The 24,215-nt window shown below is 41.9% G+C and overlaps 3 protein-coding genes across 6 annotated transcripts; 1 reads left to right on the top strand and 2 right to left on the bottom strand.

The window, feature by feature from the left end:
• Nucleotide 1: 1 nt before the first annotated feature.
• kiaa1143 (KIAA1143 ortholog) lies at nucleotides 2-1,871 on the bottom strand. The gene is made up of 3 exons (XM_010747830.3): nucleotides 1,648-1,871; nucleotides 1,129-1,279; nucleotides 2-978 (listed from the first exon to the last, which is right to left on the bottom strand). Exons 1-3 carry the CDS (start codon nucleotides 1,759-1,761, stop codon nucleotides 689-691), a joined length of 555 nt encoding a protein of 184 aa, XP_010746132.2. The 5' UTR covers nucleotides 1,762-1,871; the 3' UTR covers nucleotides 2-688.
• Nucleotides 1,872-1,988: 117 nt separating this feature from the next.
• Nucleotides 1,989-4,657, top strand: LOC104932566 (transmembrane protein 42). Its single transcript, XM_010747829.3, has 3 exons — nucleotides 1,989-2,593; nucleotides 3,024-3,170; nucleotides 3,254-4,657. Exons 1-3 carry the CDS (start codon nucleotides 2,396-2,398, stop codon nucleotides 3,395-3,397), a joined length of 489 nt encoding a protein of 162 aa, XP_010746131.1. The 5' UTR covers nucleotides 1,989-2,395; the 3' UTR covers nucleotides 3,398-4,657.
• A 133-nt stretch (nucleotides 4,658-4,790) lies between these two features.
• zdhhc3a (zDHHC palmitoyltransferase 3a) lies at nucleotides 4,791-16,443 on the bottom strand. 4 transcript variants are annotated; one of them, XM_010747826.3, is made up of 7 exons: nucleotides 16,300-16,441; nucleotides 14,388-14,799; nucleotides 14,118-14,242; nucleotides 13,761-13,857; nucleotides 13,438-13,519; nucleotides 11,373-11,503; nucleotides 4,791-5,811 (listed from the first exon to the last, which is right to left on the bottom strand). In XM_010747826.3, exons 2-7 carry the CDS (start codon nucleotides 14,721-14,723, stop codon nucleotides 5,605-5,607), a joined length of 978 nt encoding a protein of 325 aa, XP_010746128.1. In that variant the 5' UTR covers nucleotides 14,724-14,799; nucleotides 16,300-16,441; the 3' UTR covers nucleotides 4,791-5,604. The 4 variants fall into 4 exon arrangements, with proteins under 4 accessions (XP_010746128.1, XP_027142108.1, XP_019123899.1 ...); XM_027286307.1 differs by lacking the exon at nucleotides 16,300-16,441 and adding an exon at nucleotides 15,955-16,233; XM_019268354.2 differs by lacking the exon at nucleotides 16,300-16,441 and adding an exon at nucleotides 15,741-15,885.
• Nucleotides 16,444-24,215: the final 7,772 nt, after the last annotated feature.

Here is a 24,215-nt window from a genome sequence, read left to right as displayed (position 1 = left end):
CTTTTTTTTTTTTTTTTTTGCAAAGATGAGTTATTGTATTGTACTGGAGTCAGCAGGAGTCTCGTGACAGATTTAAAAGTTGCTTGTCACATTTTACGATGCTGAAAATGAGCCACCGTCTTTTAGGGAGTGTGACTGCAGACAGAGCTCATTAATGCGATGCTGTTGCTCACACTCTAAAGTGTCACGGCTTTGTTTTTTCACTGAAACCTTAAGAGTGCAATTTCCAAATCACTAGAGCTGCCGTTTAAATTCTAATTTACATAATTAACAAAAACAGACTCACTCAGCTGTGGTTAATTAACACTCATTCTGTGAGCTGGTGAAGCAACAACACAGACATCTGAAATTTAAGAGACAGCACTCTGATTTAGACCCAGTCATCCCAGCACTTCTGTACAACTATGATGGAACTTTGGGCCGTCTGAATGTGGAAGTTGATTTTTACAGTACTAAAATGAATAAACCGAGTATTTGTAGTCAGTGGGCTGAGACATGCAGAGATGGTGGCACCACCTTTAAAAAAGAAAGAAAAGCTACAGAATGGACAGGCTGCACACTGTGGATGAACTCCAGACACACTCTGTGTCTGTTAATTTGCCTCCTGCTCCTAAAAATTTAACCATTAATGTTCAAACGTCACTCTGATTCCCGTTTCACAGAGCTTAATGACTTTCACCCATAACGTTTAGTCGTCGTCCTCATCATCATCATCATCCTCATCCTCATCATCGTCATCATCATCCCCTCCGAACGACAGAAGGCTGTTATTTTTCACTTTCTTCCCAGACTTCACCTCCTCCTTCTTCTTCTCCTCCTCCTCCTCCTCTTCATCTTCCTCCTTCGCCTTCACCTTCTCTCCTCCGCTGTTTTTCTTCTTCTTGCTGGAGCTGGCTGTGATGCCCTGGAATCTGTCTGAGGAGGAACGCTTGGCTGGTTTCTTGAACAGGATTTTCCCATCAGGAGGAGGCTCGTCGTCTGTGGACAGGATGGGTTCATTAAAACGCAGAATTTAAATGTGGTCAAACATGATGTGATTAAAACATTTAACTGCACTGCTCCCCGCGTTAAGTCAAACAAAGAGGCCCTCTGGACATGAGAGGATGCTTCACCCTCTCTCTCTCTGACCTTTCTCTGCGCCACCTCCGCTGCGCTTCTCGTCCTTGATCTTCTTCACGTCCTCTGCGCTCAGGTCTCCTCCTTTGAGCACCACGACCTGAGGCAGCTCGTCCTCCCGATCGCTGCCGCTGTCATCGTCCAGTGTCGGCATCACCTGGCGCTGAGAGAGGAGAGAGAGACAGGGGGAGATCACACACACACCGACACACACACGGAGACAAAGAGGTCTTCTTTAGCGGACAGACAGCTGTTTAAAATGGCTCCATTCACTGCGCTGGATGAGCAGCAGTGGATGGGAGCAGTACTGAAAGGATGGCGCTGTTCTGCGCTTTGAATGGACGAGAGGCTTCACTTACACGGGTAAAATATAAAAATAAATAAATAAAGGTCCTGTTTCAATGATAGTGAATTATTTAACTGTGCTAATTAATCTAAAGATACTATGGCACGGCAATGTAAACACTGCATACGTTATCCGGGTCAGAGCTTCTAGCTTAGCACGACTAGCCCCAGCCACACTCCGCCTACCTTCGTGTCGACGCTCGGCCCTTCTTTGTAGCCGACGTCACTTTTAAACTTCTTCAGGAAGGACGGCTCCGCTGGCTTCACCCATGACACGCCGCTGGCCTTGTTTTTGTTCATCTCAGAGCAACGACAGAAGAGTGACGGTGAACCGGAGGCCGCGCACAGACACACACAGACACACAGGACGAGTCACCAAAACACAACGCGCGTCATTAGGATGTGCCGCCGCGAGTCACGTGACTTCAGGGAGCCAGCTGTGATTGGTGGGCGAGAGGAGCTGACGTCAAGACGGCGAAAATGTGACCGGAGATAGGATTTTGTTTTTCAAAATAAGATCGCGAGGTTAGTCGGCGGTGACAAAACAAGTGTTTTCTTCAACTTTGTCAACCACTGACAACGCTAACTTCTCATATAGACCATGAGTAAATATTAATTTAACTACTCATTAATTTGAGCAAGTATTTTGTGGGAGTGGTTGATAAATGGACAAGCTCTTTCCGGTATTCAAATAGCTGCACCGAAGGCGATATCTTTGGAAGATAGCGCAAAAAGTGACCTAACTACCAGCATATATGAGTTAAAGGCTTAGGTAGTGTAGTAGTTGTGCCTGCTGTAAAGTGTTCACGGGGAAATTTCGGCTTTTATTTTGAAATTTTCCACCACGGTCCATATCCTTTGACTCAAACTTGACAGTAGTTGTGAGTGTAGCTGTGTGTTCCTGTCACTGTGCTGTGTTTCACCCTCTTCAAACATGGCTTCAAACACGGCTTCAAACACGGCTTCAAACATGAGCTCGGGGTCTCTTTACGCGTTGTTCGCGGGCTTTCTGGGTGCTGCCGCCTCTCTGTCTGCCAAGCTGTCCCTCGGTGCAGACTATGTGAGAGACATGTGTGAGTCCGGGCTCCGCGGCTGGACCGAGACACACGGCGGAGCTGCAGCCTGCGACTGGGTGAGACGAGCTTCATACGACACTTGTGTCTCTGTGTCTCTTTCTCAAAACGCTGTCCCTTCTTTTGTCTCCTGGTCGAAGTTTAACAAGTCCTCCCAATACTCTGAATACTTGGTACCTCTCACACCAGACTGTAAACACTGCAAGCTCAGTGTAGTTTTTGTAGTCCTGTCCTGTGGAGAATGTTCAGATAGATTTAAAGTTATTAAAGGTGAGTGTGACTTTTAGAGCTCAGGTTTAACTTTGTTAATAGAGGAAATTACGTGTTATTAATACACTTTTGACTGTTATTAATTTCATTTTGTTATTTAGTTTTTAAGATTTTATTTTGAAATTTCATGATTCATGTTCATTAATGTCATGTGTGTATGTATGTGTGTGTGTGTGTGTGTGTGTGTGTGTGTGTGTGTGTGTGTGTGTGTGCTTGCAGCTCCACATCCCTCTGCGGCTGCTGTGCGGTGTCCTGCTGTTTACCTGCAACGCCATAATGTGGACCTTCTTCTCCAAGGCTCTCAGACACTGCTCCTCCTCAGCCAGGGCCACCGTCACCACCACTGCATCCAACTTCATCTCCTCAGTAAGCTCCAGCATTCACCTTTGAGTCATGAGAAGACACAATGTTGTCCTTGTGTCACAGTGAGTCTGTCTGTCTGTGTCCAGGCTGTCCTGGGGAGGGTGATTTTCGGTGAGACCCACGCAGCTCTGTGGTGGGTGGGCATCTCTCTCACTCTGTGTGGACTGCTCGTGCTCCATGGATCGTCACCTCAGACGCTCACACAGGAGGAGGGCAAAAAGGAGAAGTAATGTAACTCGTGCTCCATGATGGCGAGCATGCTGCACAACAGCCCGGAGGCAACACTCTTGGTGGCACATAATGGAAGTCCTCAGGGAAGGAGGTTAACTCCACTGTCTTATGTCTTCAGTGCAGTTCAAACAGCAGGCTGTGGACTAACTCAGACTCCTCTCTAAATGTATCTTTGCTGTTGTTTTTCTTTCTGTTGTGTGTTGGTGGGCTTTACTGGGACACTGAGATTAGCAGGGAGATGTTTAGGGTCCAGATTTCTACTCGCAGTTTGGCCTCTGGTCCAATGAGTAAAGATTGGTTTGAGTAACACAGTGTGGTTGGCTTCAAGTGATTAACTTGGTCACCATTGAAAGGAAACACAACCGTTCATCATCTTTTTATGTGTGTAAGATTTGGGGGATTTTATTTTCAGAATAAGGCAGACATGGAATATAATATTCATAACTATGTTTTCATGCACGTATGATCACCTTAAATAAGAATCTTTTTATTTTTGTTACTTAAGAATTGTACCATTATATCTACAGTGGGAGAGGATCCTCTTGATGGAGGCTGCCTCATTGAAACAGCATGTTTCTACAGTCGCCCAGGACAGACAAACTAAACTAAAACTAAAAAAGTGACTCTAGAGAGGATCCATAAGGTATTGTTTCTCCTTTACACTAAGGTAGGGGTGATGTGAGGAGATTGCAATGCAGCGATTAGACCACTAGATGCAACTAAATTCAACACACTGGACCTTTTAAATGAATATGGTGGCCATAATACAAAAGATGGAAATGACTTTTTCTGATTTAAGAAAGTCTTCATTGTACTCGTGGGAAATTAGCAGCAGTCTGTGTGGTACATGGAGAGTTCACTTTTTGTATTTTCAGAGGCAGACTTCAGCCTGTTGGACTGAAGAGCTAACATATTTTCCACGCTGCTCATTTTCAAGATGGCAGGCTAAAACATACATGTAATTACACACACATCAAGTGCAGTGTTTTCTCCGATCCACAATCTGACCAGCTTCATTCAAAACATCGGAAACAGGAACGTGAAAGAGGTCATGATGATTTATAGATTATTTCTATTGATGTACAGACTGTGTAGCAGCTCACTGCATTAAGATGATGTGACTTTTTTTTTTTTTTTTAACTATTTAAAATTGTCGCTAACTTTTATAAAGTTAAGTATCTAACTTGGTGCAGTCTGATCAGCAGTTCCATGTCATTTTTTGTATGAATTTGTAAAATAAATAAACTGTCATTCATTCAGTTGTCTCTTTGATGATTATTAACAATAAGTTCACAGTGTGCAGATATGAAATATTTCCATTTATTCTAGAATAAAAAAAAAAAGAATGGAACCCACAGAGAGATAAAACAGTTTGTTAAAATAATGTAAACATGATAAAGACATGAGTAGTCCCATGATATCCAGCACCCGTTTAACAGTTCAAAGCCCTTTACAGCAGCTGACTCAATTACACAGGAATCTCTTCCACATGAAGGCAATTACTAATATTAATCTTCTATATGTGCTGCAGGCGTAAAGGTACACATGGACACTGCAGACACAGATGCCAGAATTGGACGGATGAACTTATCACACAAAGTGTCCCACACACACACACACACACACCCTGTTCGTCCGGACAGGTAAGGCACAGGGTGAATTCAGATCCTCATCAAAAGGCATCAGAGACAGCAAGGTGTCACATTAATACTACTATTAGTGGTGTTCTCCTGAGACGGCTCGATGAGACGCTGTGAAACCCACCTCCAGTCACAAACACTTTGGTTGCGGTAACAGGAGCTCCGAGTCCTTCCAGTTCCTTCACTTCAGTCAGATTTATCACACATTGATTTCAGGAAAATACTGCAGCTTTGGCAGCATGAGTTGTGTAACAAAGGATTATTTCTAAGTGGTACGCCCTAAGTGTGTGTACAATGGCAGAGCATAGTTTGGTAAATGTATTCACAGAAGTTGACAGCCCTGTACATCCTGCAAGTGGCTTAAGTGACACTAGGAGAGAGTGGATGTGTCTCCCGTGATAGATGAAGTTTTTGAGATATAAAATATGAATAAAAATTCTAATCCCGAGTGGGTCCTCGCTGGTCAGAAAGCCCTGATAAAGTTATGTGTCCACAATTTTCAAAAGGGATCTTTATGTGCTTGGAGACAAGAAAAAAAAAAAAAAAAAAAGTCTTCCTGATCAGAACTAGTCCAGCGGGATCTCTATGACGTCCTCCTCGATGATTTCCCCCTGCGGGATAGCGACGTGCTCTGTGGGGCTCTTCTTGCAGCTCAGCCCTGAAAAGGGGCTGCACCAGGACAGAGAGAACGGGCTGCCGAACGCCGTCTGCATGGCCTCCCAACATGGCACCTTCCCCCACCTCCCCGTCTCCCCCTTCAGACGCTCAATTCCCTGCAGAAGACACAACAGTGAGGTTCTGAGGTGAAAGGAGCTGAGCAAAAACAAAAAAAGGCTGTCTTCTACATGCACTATCAATCACAAATATGACGCAAGATTGATGAATAAAACTGCAACAGCACTATGGTTTGCTCTTTGGGCCCGTTTCTCAGACAGAAATCAGACTAAAGATGTTCAGACAGACAATTGGAATTTTTAATAAAAGACTCAGTTGCCATATGTATGCTGAATGAGTTATTGGTTGCTCTAATAATTCCTCCTGTCAATCAAACAATCCCTTGAGAAATGAATCGTCTAGAAACCATCCAGGTCTGCATGAACTTTTGTAACAAATCCATTTTGTTCATGATGAGTTCTTTCACACACACTAAATAAAAGTGTGGCTGGTGCTAGACAAAAAAAAAAACCCACTGCACCAGAGTAAATAGGATTTCTTCTCTGAGGAGCATAGATGTCTAGAAAATTTCATGCCAATTCATCTGTTGTTGAGAGATTTCATTTTGGACCAAAGCAGTGGACAGATTGCCCTAGAATCACACAGCCTAGGTGGCTAGCATGTAGCTAATATGAATTCTGATCTAATCTACCCTCAGTAAATAAGGTACTTGTTCTCTCTTTGCCATGCTAGATGGATAATGATGACAGCAAACCACCTTAGAGGTGAGTGTAGGATTCATTCACTTCATGGCCAGTACACACAGGAAGGGGGTTTACAGCAACCACCAACTCTTTCAACATACATAAAGCATGTGAGTGTTGTGTTTAATGCTCTGTAAGTCTTCTGTTTAAATGCTTTTGTATCGGCTTCATTTGTTTTCTAAGAAACATGCCCAAAATGTCACTAAAAAACACCGTACAGGATGACTCATGCACTTTAAAATAAAGAATAAACCCCTGTGGAGGAGACAAACATGTCAAATGGTCAAAACAGTGCATGCATCCTGTTACACACAGCACTCACTCATTCATAATGTTTGGTTGAATTAAAATAAATATATTGAAAAGACATGAAGCGCACTGTGGCGTTCGGATTGAAATCTGCATGCTTGTGATGTGATAAGCTTTGAATGGGACGTCTAACGTGAGCTCTGTTACAAGCTTACCTCTCCTCAAGATTCTAAAGAGTTGTCTGCTTCAGAGAGCGTTTGGCAGAGTGAGTTATCAACCAAAGCGAATGCAAATGAGTGTGGAGAGAACATGGCATGGGAGAGAGGCAGGTTTACAGACAGGAAAGTGGAAACAGAATGAAAGACAAGGACAGAGTGAAGACTTAACAATGCAGGGTGTGACAGGACTTTATGCAGGGAGAGTAGAAACCTTTCAAACGATATCCCAACAGAAACTGAGAGGCGCAGACATAATTGTCCTCCGTACATTTAGAGGAAAAGTAAATACATTCAAAGAAGCAAACAAACACAGTTTCTGCATCGCAACTGAGAAGTATTTATTCTCTGCGCATGTGCTGAAATATCTTCAGAATATTTAGAAAGAATTAAAGTTTCTGTAAAAAACAAATCATCTCCACCATCACTCTCATCACCAGTGAGACTTCATCACCATCATACCAGCAGAGTTTCACACACGTCACCTTCACCTGTACCGTGCATTCAGATAACCAAAAGATACATACCATATCATGTAAACAAAGAATAGAAGAATAAAATGCACACTTCAGAGCAGAGCACAGAAGAAAACCTCAATGAGAAATACAAAGTGCTGAGTAGCCTTTTTAGTACATGTGAAGGACGAATGTTAATACTTTGTTAAATGCTTTGAAGTGATCTGAAATAGTGCAGAGAGCTGTGTATGCAGTTATACATGTTCATACAGAGCTTCCCTTTGACTCCCACATTCAGTAACCTGTTCTCTGCTTCAAACCAAGCTGCTGTTCCTTTTTTTGAGGAATTTCACTTAGTAGCTCTCCCAAACGAGTTTATTGTGGAGTTCATTGAATTTGGCACATGCTCACAACATCAAAACACCACATGAGCTCAGATCACAGCAGCTGACACACACACATACACGAACAGGCAGTATTAGTGTTGCTGTGGGCGACCAAACCTTTCCTCAAAAAAAAAGGGAGCATGACATAATGTTACAGTGTGATTGTTGACATCCTGTTAACTCCACGTTCTAACAGCCATGTTCTCCCGCTGAAACACAAAGCAGGGGCTGACATTTGTTCTGGCTCGAACCATTTCATCTCCTCCATTGAGCATGAGAGTGACTCGAAAAAAGGAAAAAAAAAAAATCTGCCACGACCAAAGCAAGCCGGCGTTTTAGTGAAACTTCCCGGCTTGTTTTGGTAAAATAAAAGGCTTTGTTCATGTCGAGCATGTATCAGAGAGGAATCGGGGAGAATGTTCCACACTTGGGCAACATGGAGCTCAAACCATTTAAAACACACACAACTAAACTGCAGTGTTTTTTTTTTCTCTTCCTGTCTGCCGTGAGGCTCAAATACAGTTTAAAAGGATCACCTTTCTTCTTCTATGGTGAGATACAGTCTACTGAGCCATCTCACAGCTGAATTTAACCTCAAATAACATCACATTAGATTTACAGATTTCAGATTCTCTGGGAGAAAAAAACAAACAAAAACAAATAAAAACAGGATCAGTGCATCTTGTAAACCATGTGTCTCCTTTTTTCCCCAACAGGATATTTAAAATATGTTTACAATCATAATCAACCACAATAAGAATGATGACGTGCTGTGTTTGGTGCCATTTAAAAGGATCAGTAATAGAATGGATGTTTGCAGAATGGCTCCAATATGAAAACTGAACCATGAATTGAACCGTGGATTACTGTCTGACAATTCACCCAAACCACAAAAAGACAGATTTTTACACTTAGCTCTAGTGGTATGTGGACATGCAGATAGTTTTAGTTTTATTTCCTGGTCTCGTTCTATCACAATGGAGGTGAATGGAAGCTTCATGTGACAAATGCAAATGCCCTGGTTGCTTTGAGTAATCTACAGATGTCACTGTGAAAGGTTTTAAAAGAACAGTCCTGAAACGCTTTGTTTATTCAGTGATGAAGTCACAAAATTACTTCACATTTACAGCTCATCAAATGTCAGTGTTTATTGGTTTTTCTGTTTCTGGTGAATATATTTGTTGGTTGAGCAAAACAAGCAAGTTCAACACAACACTGTGGGCTCTGAGAACATTTCATTCGTGTCATAAACTACATTCCATTCTCTTCCATTGTATTGGTTGGTGTGAGTTTCAGGGGTGGATATCTGAAAACCTCCACACATAAAACTAAGTCTGTCCAGACACCACTAGTGATGAGTGAGAAAGTGTGTTTTTTTTTCTGGAATTGAGCTGAGCTAACCCTGAAGGGAGAGCATGACTAAAAACACAGAGCGAGAAAAAAAAAAAAAAAAAATCGAGAGCTTCTGATACAACAACTCAAATAAAAACAGAACAGGTTCATCACAGTGTCTGCAAACAGGATTCACAAACTCAAAGTGTTTTCTTTTTCTCTGCAACTCCACTCACTCGAGGCGACACACAGATAAAAAAAACGGATAGCGCACTTAGTTGGCAACACAAAAAGCAGATGAAAGCTGTCCGTGTCTAGCGTGGGAGACACAGCGGAACTGTCGTTCTGCATTGGGAGCAGCAGACTGCCATAGCTGAGCTCTGTGGGGCTGGACAGGGCGCTTCCCACCATTTTTTTTTTTGTTTTTTTTGTTTTGACCCCGGCCGACCTCGTTCCCTGCGCTGAGCTCTCACACCACATACTGGTAGGTCTCAGCCTTCCCGTGGTCAGGGGTGGAGAAGGGACTAAACCATAATAAGGAGAAAGGGTGTCCAAATACCGCCCTCATGTTCATCCACTTAGTTTTTTTAGCCCATCTTCTCTCTTCCTTTTTCAACTGCTCTATGCCCTGAAAACGAAAGACAACCAAACTTCAGTTGGTGGACTTCTGTCAGTAATCACAAACCAAAAAAAAATAAATCCCAGTATTTCAGTGATTTCTCTACAAGCATCATGTATCTGCTTGTGTCCTCTATATGTCTCAAATGTCTCCCATTTATCTGACACAGAGTTGCAGACAAAAAGACGTTGGAAGCAGGAGAAAAGGAGTTTGGTTTGGTTTGGTGAGCTCTGGCATACCAGGCATACCAAAAGAATGATTTCAGGATGACACCAAACTACATAGAGGGGATACTGATTCCTTCTTCCACTGATACATGGACACATTTAACCTTTCTGTGAATATACGTTTGCATTTTCCGAGTACATCGCTCGATGGTTTCACACACTCACCACGACCTCTGTGGCTGCAGTGGGCTTCCGGAGCAGACTGTTTGAGCTTTGCAAACATAAAGTGACCTTTAAAGGCTGCAGGTTGAACGTGTGTGGCCTGCAGTACAGACTTTCAAGACTGCTACTACCTGCAGGTCACACACGTTAGTACTTTGGTAGATATCAGTGGCCCCAGAAATGTTTGCACCTTATAAACAACATATATCCAACTTGTTTTGTGTTTTCAAACCTAACCTAACCTTAAACTGCATCTTATTTTGTTCTTTTTGTATTAAAGACCATGACATCTATTTCAGACTGACAGCAGCTTCCAAAATGTTTCAGATTTTGGTTATGGGATAACTTTTTGTTTATCACAGACCGTCTTTCTGAGATAACTGCCAAAAGGAGGGAAACAGCTGAGGACCAAATGTTCTGCTGGGCAAAGAATGGAAGAGCCTGGGAGGGGCGGATGGTTTGCTAAGCCCTTATACTCAGAATGGTGAGAGACACTGTCTGAACTGTTCAATGTGAATCAGCTGACCCTCCTTCAGAGAGCTGTCAGATTGAATTTGATGATACTGATGAGAGAGAAAGCTTGCCAGCATGTGTATATAAACTGTTATAGGAACAGGCTTTAATAAATGTTCAGTGTAATGCTGGTAGGTGTGTGGTTTATGGAAGTGCACTGCAGACTGGAGCCTCTGCAAACAGCGACAGACAGATTCACCTGTGTACACTGTCTCCTATAAATGAGATGCTGAGTGTGTATTTATGTTGCCATTAGCAGATTTGCCACTAAAAATTCTTAAAAACAAGTTATTGATCCTTGATTAGAGGTGTGGAGGTTTCTTGAGTCTAAGATACAGATACAGAATCAGGAGTTTGCAGCTGCACAAACTTATGGCCGATTAATGTTTATTTTCTGGTTTCAGTTGGACAATAAAGTTGGAAATTTGCATCATTGTGGTGCAGCATCACCCTCCTGCATTGAATGTTGGGCCGGTGTTAAGCTGGGCACATTTCTGACGGGAAGACACACACTGTGTGTACTGGTTTGACCAAGTTTCTTTCTTTTTGGCAGTTACTCATCTTTTAGACAATGTTTTCAGTCAGAGTAAGGACTTGCTGTGAAAGCTGCAGGATGACACAGTTAACTGTCTGGATCAGAAGTAAGAAGCTCAAAGATGCTCGTGTTAAAAAGCAGAGGGTGGCAGCAGCGAGGAGAAGAGCAGAAGAGAGATAAGAGCAGAGGAGGAGGATTGTTGGTCACCGAATGGATAACTTACGGTCTCGTCGGTACAGATGGAGTGGACTTGGGTGCCGAACATCACAGAGGTGAAGATGAGGAAGAGGAGGCCCTCAAAGCACAGGAGTATGAGGAGGATGACTGTTGCTGGAGGAGAAAAGGAACTGCACTCTGGTGGAGGGGAGGGAGGGGAGGGGAGGATGGTGGGACATGGAGGAAGAGAAGTGAAGGGGCAAAAAAGAGGGCAAATGAGGAAGTGCTGAGCACTACAGTCAGATAAACTTCTGCACTCTGCTGGTCTGCAGCTCTACAGCCAGGATGGAAAGCACTGAAGCAATACTGACAGCAGGTACGACGTCCACCTGTCACCTGCTGAGGCTGCTTCAGTAACAGAGGGAAGGCTAGTGAGGGTTTGGGATAAGAGGGTTAGGTTGTGTTGTTAAGCTGGTGGGCAAATGTGTCTATAATGTAGCACATGTACAGATGGAGACTAGAATCACTGCCCTCGGCACAGGGGTGCAGCTGTGAACAGTAGGGTATGTATACACACATTTAAAACACCTTGACAGTGTGTGGGAACTCTGAAAGTGTAAACCTGTTTTGTGTTGTCTTTTGAATGCAGGACTCAAAGTAAGGGGACTTAGACAGGAAATATAGAATGAAAGTCTGAGGTTGCAGCGCAGTGACTTACACTTATTTTGGTTCAATCTTCAACCACAGACAGGACACAAATTCTCATCACCAGCCCTGTACACTGCTCTGATGCTTCTGTGCCTCAGCTTTAATTCAATTAAGCTGCAACAAACAGTGTGGTACAAATGGCAAACAGAACAGGTTCAGGGAGTGTCTCTATGTTAGTGCACATAACCACATGACTACATAATGAAAATGTGGCCTGCATGCTGACTGTGTGTTCCTCCATCTGCTGCCCCTCGAGCAACTCGTGAAGATTCTCAGTGTGCTGTGCGACTCGGCTCAAAGTGCAGCAGGAAAGGGACGCCACATGGCCGACGCGGAGGAGGAAGTGATGACGTCTTTGGAGATAGGAATGCGCTGCTCGGCCTGTAGGCAGGTGGTCTGTGCCATGCCCTGCCCACGCCACGGAGATGTAAATGTTTGCACAAGACTTCATTCATACTTTTAATATTTGATTTCTGATAGCAATGGAGAGGACCTGAGGAGAAATACAATTATATTCTCACAGTGCTGTAACGCACAGAGAAATTCACATATTAATCCTACAATATTCTTTTTTTTAATCTAGAGGCACATTAAAACAAACAAAACTGACACCGTTTCATCCTTTTCTATCTTCAACAAACCCTCAGGCTTGATGCTGCAGAATCTGGAACATTTGATTCTCTGTTTGTGTTTGTCATTTCTGTCACTTTGAATTTGTTTCATAAACATGGCATCTAGATTAGGGCTGCACGATATGGAAAATATATGACATTGTGATATCCTTTTTTCTTGTGATTTTAAAGAATACAGGACTTTGTTATTTATGTGTGTTATTTATGTACATATATATATATATAAAATCATAATTATCATCATTTGGGTAAGTCTGTCCTCTTCTATCAAAACAAAACCTCCTCTGCTACTTCTACCACGCTTGGTTCAGCCCTCTGCCACTCCTCCAGAAATCTGATGTGTTATTAAATATGACATTTCTAACTGTGTTCAAATGGGTGATGGAAGATAAAACTCTGTGTGTATGCTGGTAAAATGGAAGCACAAATAGATCTGAATACTGCAAGTATGTGTTTGTTTCTTACTGCTGCAGTGACCTTCTAACTTTCAATCAGCACAGGTCGAGGTGCTGCTCAAATATACACAAACGTGTAACTCAGTGTCTTCCTCAAGCATCCAGGAGAAATTTTTCTGTGACACTAGCTGTGTGGCATGCATGTTTACAGGCAGGTGACTCTGCAGGCGCAGCGAGTGCACAACTTCACCAGAGCACAGTGGGAGCTGATCAAACTACGTGTATCCAAAAATCATCAAATTAGACTAAAATATGCGACATCAGATGGACTTCTCTTGTAGATTGGTCATGGAAAATAAGACAAAGAAAGAGTTATAGAACGACACACAACACTCACTTGTCCAATCATCTTCAAAGCAGTTGAGGAAATGGAAGACCACCATGACCAGAGTGTGGAGAGAGATGAGTGCAATGTACATCTATATGAAAAAGAAAATTATGAAGAACCATTAACCAGCAGCTGCAGACTGAGTGATATTCTACATCTGTACTGCACTACTGCAACAGCAACTTCTAATCTCTTCATCTATCACCTCTTTAAGAGAACCTACAGTGTTCAACAAAAACACTGAACTCTTTGGCAATGTTCTTCAGTTCATAATTGAATCAAAGTTTGTGGTCAGCCCACATATGTGACACTGATCCTCGCGGTGAACTTACTGTAAAAAGCACAAAGTACTTTTGGTTGTTCTCCCCAACACAGTTATTGACCCAGGGGCAGTGGTGGTCCATCTTCCGTATGCAGCGTTTACAAACACTGTGAGAGACACATCAAGTCAAGTGTGAAGGAAAGACTCAAATAAAATGTAGCAACCCTCTGAGGCAACAACAACCATAACAGAGAACAGCACCACATTCTGTGAGAGAGCAATTTCTATTTGCATAAATGAACCAAAGTCACAGTTTATGATAACAGTCTGACTTTTTCACTGCAGCAAATGACTGCAGCTGTGAGCGTGGGTTTGGGTTTGCAAATGCCAATGCAGCAGTGAGAATCTTGTGTCCTTTTTGTCCTACCTGCAGTGGTGTGCTCGGTCAGGCTTGATGCTGCAGCACTTGGGACATTTGTAGACCACCTGCCCTGGTTTCAGCTGAAGGCTTTCTATGTATTCCTTTGTAGCATTCCCTTTTGGCACCGCCCCCTAGCAAGAAACACAGTGGATGACTTCACCTCATTCATCACCGTAATGACACAAGCAGGCAGAGGCTAAACGTACTTTTAGAATTTTGTGAAAGTTCAGCTCCATTAAGCAGGTCTATATAAAGCTAAAGACTCTAAAGACTCACAGGGTCAGTGCACATGGCCCTGAGGTGTGAGGCAAGGGCAAGGAAGGCCAGACTGTTGAACAGGGTCCCGTTCACGATGCTGTACGTCAGGTTCTTGGATGGCAGCAGCATCACAAAGAGCACCACGAACTCCGCGTAAAACACCAGCAGCCAGGTGATGACGGCGCACACGATGCCGCAGGCGTCCCTGATGAACCACATGGCCGACGCGGAGGAGGAAGTGATGACGTCTTTGGAGATAGGAATGCGCTGCTCGGCCTGTAGGCAGGTGGTCTGTGCCATGCCCTGCCCACGCCCGTGCTCCACGTCCCTGCATCTGTGCACCGGGCTCTTCATCCTTCATCTAAGCTAGAGGTCTGCTGCAGCTACCGGACCCACTGTGCCTTCAGGGATCAGTCTCAGTCACCGCATGCTGAAGAGAGGGCACAGGTTAGAGGCAGGTTAAAGCCTGGTTCTCTGGAGAAGCTTTTTAGCAACAGTTGGGATTAAACAGCCAGAGAATCCTCCAGTGTTTAACAGAGGGTACCTCGCCTGATAAAAAGAAAATGCTCACTGAAACAGAGTTTCCCTGCCCTACAGTAAAATGCGTGCGTGTAAGTAGGCATTAGAACAGAAGGTCAGCCTGGGTCTTGTTATAATAATCTCATAACAAGCACAGAGGGGTGAAAGTCACTCAGCCTCAGGGCTGCAGCTATTTTCATTGTCCATTAAACCGCCAATTATTTCCTTGACTGCTTAATTTAATATATAGAATGTCACACAACAGTGAAAAATGTTCCCAGAGCCAGAAGTTTTTTTAAATGTCTAACTATCCTGGAGCTCACATCTGAAAAACTGGAGCAAGAGACATTTTACAATGTTTTTGTAGAATAATATAATTCAGTATAACAGAATAGAATATTACATATTGGATATCAAATGATTTTTCTGTCAATCAACTAATCATCATGGCTCAAACACAACACATAACCACACATGACCAGAACTGCAGTCAGGTGTCATACAGTACATAGTGAAGTACATGACACAGCAGATTTATATATGAAGATGAAAGCATTAACAAAGATGATGCAGACTGAAAGTGAACTTTCCTGTTTAGCAGTAAAACAGGTCTGAGTGAGAGTGTGTGTGTGTGTGTGTGTGTGTGTGTGTAAGCAATACCTCTTCATATTCATCACAAATATAGAAGCAATCATTCCATGCAGTTCTTAAAGAGTAACAGATTATTATTAATAATAAAAAGGCATAGTATCTATGTAGTGATATTCCAGGATGATAAGTAAGAATACTGCACAGTAAGTATGCAGATATAATATGTGGTGTGGTTTGCAGTGAGTGTTGATTGATTCATACATCTCGTGACAAGAGGCCAGAGGTGGAAGCGTCCAGATGTGCTGGCATGTCACAGCTTTGACACTGGAGAGGTCAAACACTGCTCAGTGGTCACTGAGAGCTACTGTTACCCTCTTTCCTACCCCCCTCATTTACGTCCAGGTTATCCTATGACATGAGATATGACAGAGAGACAATATTACATATGTCAAATGAATAAAGGGGTTTGCCTTACTAGCACAAATGTGGGTCACTGGTTTCCAGTGGCTGACGCTGGTTCAAACAAGCGTTATCTTTAGCCAGGTGAGGCTCTTGAAGCACACAGCAGCTGGTACAAACCCGCCACAGTTTGAGGGCCCGTGTGACTCTGTGTGAATCTAACACGACACACACGAGCTAACGCCAGCCCGCTTTAGCTCACGCTAACTCCTTAGCTAACCTTTCAGCCTGAGCCTTTACCAAACCTCTGTACGTGTCCCTGTCAGCGTCCTTCTTTCCACCTGCATGGCGGTATACCCTCCGCGCACGTCTGTCTGCCTTCCCTTTAACTGAACTCTCATTATATGCCTCTGAATCTCACCTGAAACACGAGCATCCTCCGGACGCTCCCTCTCGCTGATGCTCCTGCTGCTTGTTGGTAGCTCCCCCTCGGTGTCCTGCTCCCGCCCCTTCACCAACAACAAGACGTCTTGACGTCAGAGGAAGCGAGCCAATGGGATGGTCAGGAAGGTTTGCAGCCTGTGCACGTCAGAGGACGTGTGCGGACACACCTGTTTTACTTGTAATGGCTCTCCCTGTGCAGTGTGTGCGGGCCCCTCTCTGGAAATGAACACATCCACAGGAGGCATTTTAGAAATTCTCAGCTCTGAAGAGGATCATGCTTCAGGTGTTCTCACAGATAAACATAAAGATGTCTGTTTGGTTATAAGAGGGGACTTCAATGATGCTCCAAGTGATTCAATAGATGCAGAAAAGTCAAAAAGTTAATCTGAGTGAGAAGTCTTCGGGAACAGATGCATGGTATATTTTTAACCCCAGCTATAAAAAAAACTTGTTGGTGTAATGCTCCGTCTAATTCAAACTAATAAAACTCCAAAGTCAATATTTCGGTTTTATGTTGATGCAGTTAGAGCAGCCTTCACACCATCCTAATTCTTTTCCTGAAGAACAAGCACAATTTGTAGATTCTCTCTACAAACACTTACATACATCTAAGTTTGAACCAGAATACTCTGGATAACTTCTAAATACCAATAGAATGTATGTATGTATGTATGTATGTATGTATGTATGTATGTATGTATGTATGTATGTATGTTTGCATACAAGTTATTTGGCCTTTGTAATGTGTCCATTATTACAACAACAACGACCCCCTTCAGGTGAGAGACAGTTGGAGCCCAGGTAGATTTCTAATAAAGTAAGAGACCTTCTAAGAGATCTTCTGCTAGTAGGGATGTGAAAGCTAAAATACTTAATTGTTTAGAAGTGTATAATAAAATATATAGTAATATACACAAAGGACATTGAAGCATTGAATGACCACTTTTTTAAATTAGTCACCAAACATTGCACGTTATTAAAGTGTGTAACATTAAGCATGAATAAAACCTAATAAAGACCTCTTAAACTTCACAGTCATCACTAGAGGGCAGTACCAGACAGACGACTCTGTCTGTGTGGCTGTATGACTCATTACTTAAATACATCAGTGTACACTGATTCATTCTCATGTCTCCGAGACCAGCATATTCATTGATGGAAACTGTCACATGTTTTTTCTCAAGTATGTTTTTGCTTTTTGGGGATTGATTGATTGTTGGATTTACTCCAAAATGTAGTATATATAGATATGAGCAGTACTAGATCATAGAAACAGTAGGAGTTATGTCAACTTTATGTTCATTATGTAACTGTGAAGCAGTATATTGAGTGTAAGCCTGTCTTTATATGGATTGTTACATATGCCTCAAGGAAAATATGAAAATCTCCTCCTCAGCCAAAAGAAATGAACCAAACGCTTAGAAAAACATTTTAGACATACGTCATGTCTGTGCAGCATGGTTAAATAAACAGGATCTGTCTGTTTTTCACCTTAGTTCACAGACAGTAGTTTCCAATGTATGGCATCGACTAAATAAAAGTTTTAATCCAATTATCTACATTTTAGCAACAGGCCCTCCTGTGCTTAACAAGTTTACTGACTCTAATATATCTGCCGTAAGGTCTAAGGTTTCCTTCATCATCGGCTTGCAGCTGTGTCTGTTCTGATTTATCTGGATTCAAAAGTCATGTCTCTCTGCCACACACACACACACGCACACACACACACACGCACGCACGCACGCACGCACACACACACACACACACACAGCTACAAGTAGATGGTCTCAGCTCTGGTCCCTAATGATGTGCTGGTATTGCCTTTATCACAAGGAAACGCTGTCAGTTTCCATCAGGAATAGCATTTCTTAACAATCCCATGAGACAATGTCAGCATCAGCAGAGACATTTCAGATCAACTCTCAACAACCAAAACCAAACTTCTCTTATTGTGTAACTACATCATGAAGGACTCACTGATTTATTTAATTTTAATCTATCCATTGTGTTACAAAAATGTAAAACACACAGAGAATGTAAAATAACATATATTTCACCAGGAAAAATTAACCTTCTACATCAGCTGCATCAACTTGGATTCATCCTGCTGAATGTTAAAAAGATGTTCTGTGCAGGAAGGTTAAATTCTACTGGTTGGTAAAAATCGCCTCATTTTCCATTCAGTCTGCTTCTCTTCTGTGTAATTCTTCTTGTACAAATAGTTTTCCTTCGGGAAATACCACCGACCCATCGAGATCAGCGGCTTGATATGAGTAAGTACTCTCACACTAATCAGTTTTTTGAAGACGCATTACAAAGGCCATACAGAGTCACTCGAGTGCAATTGCTAAATATTTTCCAAAGTCTTGTTTAATTTCCCATAAATTAGTCCAGATTTCTTCGTTATTGCCTCCCAAATACAGACTACCTAGCAACCATCTCAAGCAATCAAACTGTTTCTAAGGTCACACATGGATTGATGTGATTATTATATTATTATTATTATCATTGCACAGTTTATATATTCCTATATATGTCCTTTGTTTGTGTCATGCATTCCTGATGTCTTCATGTCTTGTGTGTATGCCACTACAAATTTATCTTGTTATGAAGATGTTGAAATGCACCTGCACCCCAAACCAGACTAAGTACCCATCCCTAATGGCACTTAAACTGTCTGTGATTCTGTTTCCATTACCTAATGATGATACAGTATGACGATACCTTATGATTGCTTATGATGGGGTGGGGTATGCCAGTCATTTTTGTTCTCTGCTCAGAAGAGAGAAACTCTGCATGTTTGTTATACCCCATGCCAAGAAGAAAACCTTTAGCCATGACATGTGCTCAACCTACACACAGCTCTCCCTGCAGAGGCAAACTGTCACTCAAAGCAGATTTATAACGGTGGGCAATTACAATTCAATTTTCTGTCTGTAGTTTCCCACAGGGTCGCCTCAGACATGCAGAGGAGTTGAGATACTCACGTACCGATGGATTTCTTGCATTTACTTGTCATATAACATATGTCTGCTGAACTCCAGTGAAGGCTGTGTGAATTCTAGCCCTGCAGGGATCCAAAGTAAGATAAGCATGGGGTGGATAGGGCACAGAGTGTGCATCTAATGAATGAAGAGGCCCTGGTGGTGACTCACCAAATCTCATACTCAACCACTTTCTGATCCTGTCTGCTTCCCTGCCTTCCATCTTCACCTCACTTTGTATTTACCTGTCCACCTCCACCTTCCTGATACGCATGTCCCTCACTATCTGTCTGTCAGCCTTTCTATCCGACCTCCCAAACAAGCATGAGTCACATTTTTTTACTCACTCTGTGATCTCTGTAATGCCTTTCTGTTGGCACATCTGCCGAGCGGGGTTAGTTTCAGAAGGTCAGGTCCTTTCTCAAAAAGACTCTGGGGAAAAAGAAGATGATGAGATATGATAATCCTTTATTGATTCCCCCAGAGGGAAAATACAGGTGGTGGGGTTTGATCAATGATGAAAAATTAACTTTACCAAAGGAAGGAAGAAACTTTTTGGTGAACAAACTTGACTCAGGTTCCAAATTGGAGAAAAAAAATGTGACTAAAGCTTCAAAAGAATTTAGACGGTTATGATGGACGTTGAACACACATCTAGGGTCCATCAGTACTCTCTGTATTCGATCCTGAAGGCAGACAATTTATATCCTTTGACACACAAGTCCATCTGAGAGGATTATTTTGTCTCAATGAACGTCTGGCTCTCTTCACAAAATTCAAATTCAGATTTTATTTGTATAGCCCAAAGTCTCAAAATACATTTGTCTCTGTGGGCTTTACAATCTGTACAGGGAGTGACACCCTCTGTCCTTAGACCCTCGGTTCGAGTGAGGAAAAACTTGCCCACAAAAACCTTTAACAGGGAAATAAGGTGGAAGAAACCTCAGGAAGAGCCACAGAGGAGGGATCCCTCTCCCAGGACGGACAGACGTGCAATGGATGTCAATATACAGGACAAATCAACACAAACATATTGTACAATTACAATGACTGACAAAATGACAATGAATTACAATGAATGATAAAATGATTACAGTAGCAGTGGAACCTGATAGATAGAGATAGAGAGACACAGATGCACAGCAGCAGCAAACCATCAACTAACTATAAACTGTGATGGAGAAATGGTAGCAATAATGACAGTAATAATATGTGTAGTGGACGTCATGACCACGAGAACCTGCTGGATGAGAGAGCACAGAAACTCGGGGGAAGAAGCTTAGTTAGTAACATGCATTAATGAGACACGTATGTTTACAGATGGTGGTGGTGATGGAGAAAGAGAGACAGAGAGAGACAGATAGACAGAGAGAGAGAGACAGAGAGAGAGAGAGAGACAGAGACAGACAGACAGAGAGAGAGAGAGAGGGAGAGAGAGAGAGAGAGACAGAGAGAGAGAGAGAGAGAGAATTTTCAGTAAAGGAAGATGTGACTGCATTTTTAACAATTTCATGCCAGACTAGGCACTGAGAGCACAGTGTTCTAGAGGGGTAGTAAGGTACTATGAGTTCTTTTAGATATGATGAATTTTAAATTCTATTCTAACAGGTAGCCAATGCAAGGAAGCCAAAATGGGAGAGATGTGATCTCTGATCTTGGTTCCTGTCAGAACACGTGCAGCAGCATTCTGAATTAACTGCAAAGTCCTCAGAGACTTATTGGAGCAGCTTGATAACAAAGACTTACAATAGTCCAGCCTAGAAGTAACAAATGTGTGGACTAGTTTTTCTGCATTGAGAGACAATGCGTCTGATTTTAGCGATGTTACGTAAGTGGAAGAATGCAGTCCTCGAAATTTGTTTTATGTGGACGTTAAAGGACAAATCCTGATCAAAAACAACTCCAAGATTCCTTACGGTGGAGCTGGAGGCCAGGGTGATCCCATCTAAAGTAACTAAGTCTCTAGAAAGAGAGTTTCTGAGGTGTTTAGGTCCAGTTAAAAGAACTTTGCAGAGTTTGTCTGAATTTAACATCAGAAAATTGTAGGTCATCCAACTTTTTATATCCTTAAGGCATGTTTGGAGTTTAGTTAACTGATTGGTTGCATCAGACTTGATCGATAAATATAATTGGATGTCGTCAGCATAACATTGAAAATTAATAAACAAATTAAATTCCTAAGAATGTGGTCCTAGTACAGAACCTTTGGGATTCCATGACAAACTCCACAAACATATCAGGACAATATCTGGATAAATATAAATAAAACAACTGTGTCAATAATTTCTTCTTTATAATCCAACTCTTCAAACCCTTGTTGCTTCTTTAAGTGTGAAATATCTTAGATCAAAATCACAGCATGATTTGAAAAATGCCTCATTTTAACTGCGATAGATATAGATATTTGTCTAGACAGACAGAGAGTCTGACAGTACCCTGACTGTCCTTGTGCTGATATCATAAATGGACATGGTGATGAAATGGAAAAGCAAAGAAATGGATAGAATAACATTCCTCACAGCCTTGGTGAGGGAGCCTTTCAGGGCTACAACAACAGTGTTCCCTGGCGTCAAACTCATTCAACTGCATAAAACCCCCTCTGCACTTCAGTTCTTACAGTGCCTTTTGTTGAGACGCCATACGTAAAATGATGACAAAAAAGATCTTGGCCATCATCTTCTAAAAGGCTTCTAAACAACAAGGTTTTTAATCAGCTGGAAGCAGCATGAGGAACAAGTAAGGCTTTTATACGATTCTTCATTTAATTCAAGGTTTTGTTTACAATGTCTTCAATGATTCAGCCACGACACTCAAAAGCTCATCCATAGTTTTTCTCAAAATATAGAATATAGGAGTGCATTACTTTGAGTGCATGTTCACATAGCTATAAGAAGTACCTGAACCCTAATGTAGCTGCGTAATAAAGTGTTCAGATTAGAACAGCATACCAATCAATGTTACATTAGGAGAATCTATTACTGAGAACCCTTTTACTCTCAAGCTAAAATAATATCTAAGATCTGGGTAATGAAAAATACAGCGAGCAGGGCTGACACTGCAGCTACATGTAACTAAAGCTCTGTCCATTATGATTCCTCCTCCAGGTCTGGTTGAATCACATGGCTTTGATCACCTTTTCAATGGGAGCTCGCTGTTAAGTGATGGTTCTGCCATTGTCATGGCTCACTTAAACCTAACCTAAGAGGAATCATTTCTGAGGACTGTACGTGTTCACAATCATATTTCTGCCTGAAAAAAACTCATCAGTGAGCCATTAGTAGTCTCTACCTGCACGTGTTCCTCAAACGTACCTTTTCTCATTGATGAAATCTGTCTAAAGTATAGGAAAGTGCTTCTGCTGTGCATACTGAAGTCATTGTTTCGCTCTTCCTCATTATGCAGCGTGGGAGGATAGAACACATGACCGCAAGGGACATCCAATAGCATAAGAGTATGTCAGAGCTTGTAAAGCCAGCTTTTTTCAGCACATGAAAAGAGATGCAGAGGAGAATCTGTGGAGCAAGGTAATGCAGATAAGATGTGTGTGAGTTTTGGCATCGGGATTGTGTGTAAGCCCAGAGAGAGAGAGGAAAGGGGAGAGTGGAAACAATGTTTGCATAATTAATTGAGCAGAGCTCCATTCATTACATTTGGGATGAGCTGGAACGCTGGCTGCATGCTCGACCTTATCACCCAACATCCAGGCTGGACCTTATTAATGCACTTGTGGATGAATGAAAGCAAGTCCTGTAGCCAGGTTTAACATCTAGAGGAAACAAAAAAAAAAAAAAAAAAACAGAAGTTTGGAGGATGTTATGACAGCACATTAATTCCCATGGTTTTGTAATGACATGCTCAACTATCACATATGGGTGTAATAATCTGTTGTCCACATACTTCAGCCCATATGGAGAAATCTCCTCCAGGAGAGTGTCCAGTTCAGTTGAGCGTGGAAGTTCTAGTAATTCAGTTGGTCATTTTGTGCTCGAGCAACATAAAACTTTGAGAGAGTACATTTGCAACTTATTTGTTTTAAAAAAATGCAGTTCTGCTTCCCTTTAAAGCAAAAATCAAGAATCAGAATCAACACGCTGTTCCCTGATGCTTGATGAGTTTAGTGTTGATTTTTGAAGAACACACTCAGTGAGGAGATGGAGATGACTTAATGAATGATCTCTGAGGTTAAATTTGTCTTTGCAGTAGCAGATGATGTATAGTGCATGAAATGCAAATGTGATATGATTATTCAGGCCGTAATAGAGCAGACAGGTGGGATGGAGAGGTGGAATGCACGTACATACAGCATATATATAGAGAGAGAGTTAACTGCCTGAAATCACAGGATTGACATTGTAAGGATGTGTTTAATCGTGAACAACGGGAAAGACATAAATGAAGGAATGAATGCTTGATGAGTGTTTAATCAGTTTTCTTTTGTCATTTAATCGATAAGCTGCCAGGTCCCTGCAAATTTTACCCTAAAGGTTTATTTGACCTTAAGTTTAATGACATCTAAATATTGACCATGTGCCAGGGAGGATCTATTAGCACACACACACACACACACACACACACACACACACACACACAAACACACACACATACACACACACACAATATTATATTACACAATATGTTTTTCTGTAGATTTCCCAGAATACTAAACTAAACCATAACATACTTCATGAAGCCTAAATAAAACCTGCATTTACTGAAACATTTACATCTGATATATACAATACAATGAAATAACAATTAAAGATACACTGATTAAATATTGCCACCTTAACCAGCACCCCAAATTAACACGTTCAAAAAGTAAGACCTAGGCAAAATATCGCATTTGCTATAACAGAACACACACATATGGACACACACAGACACAGCAAACGCACTGACATGATTTACG

The sequence above is a fragment of the Larimichthys crocea genome, chromosome XIII (assembly GCF_000972845.2).
Source record: "Larimichthys crocea isolate SSNF chromosome XIII, L_crocea_2.0, whole genome shotgun sequence".
Lineage (NCBI taxonomy): Eukaryota > Metazoa > Chordata > Actinopteri > Sciaenidae > Larimichthys > Larimichthys crocea.
The sequence above is the reverse complement of the archived record's forward strand: the minus strand, read 5'-3'. Positions and strand labels throughout refer to the sequence as shown.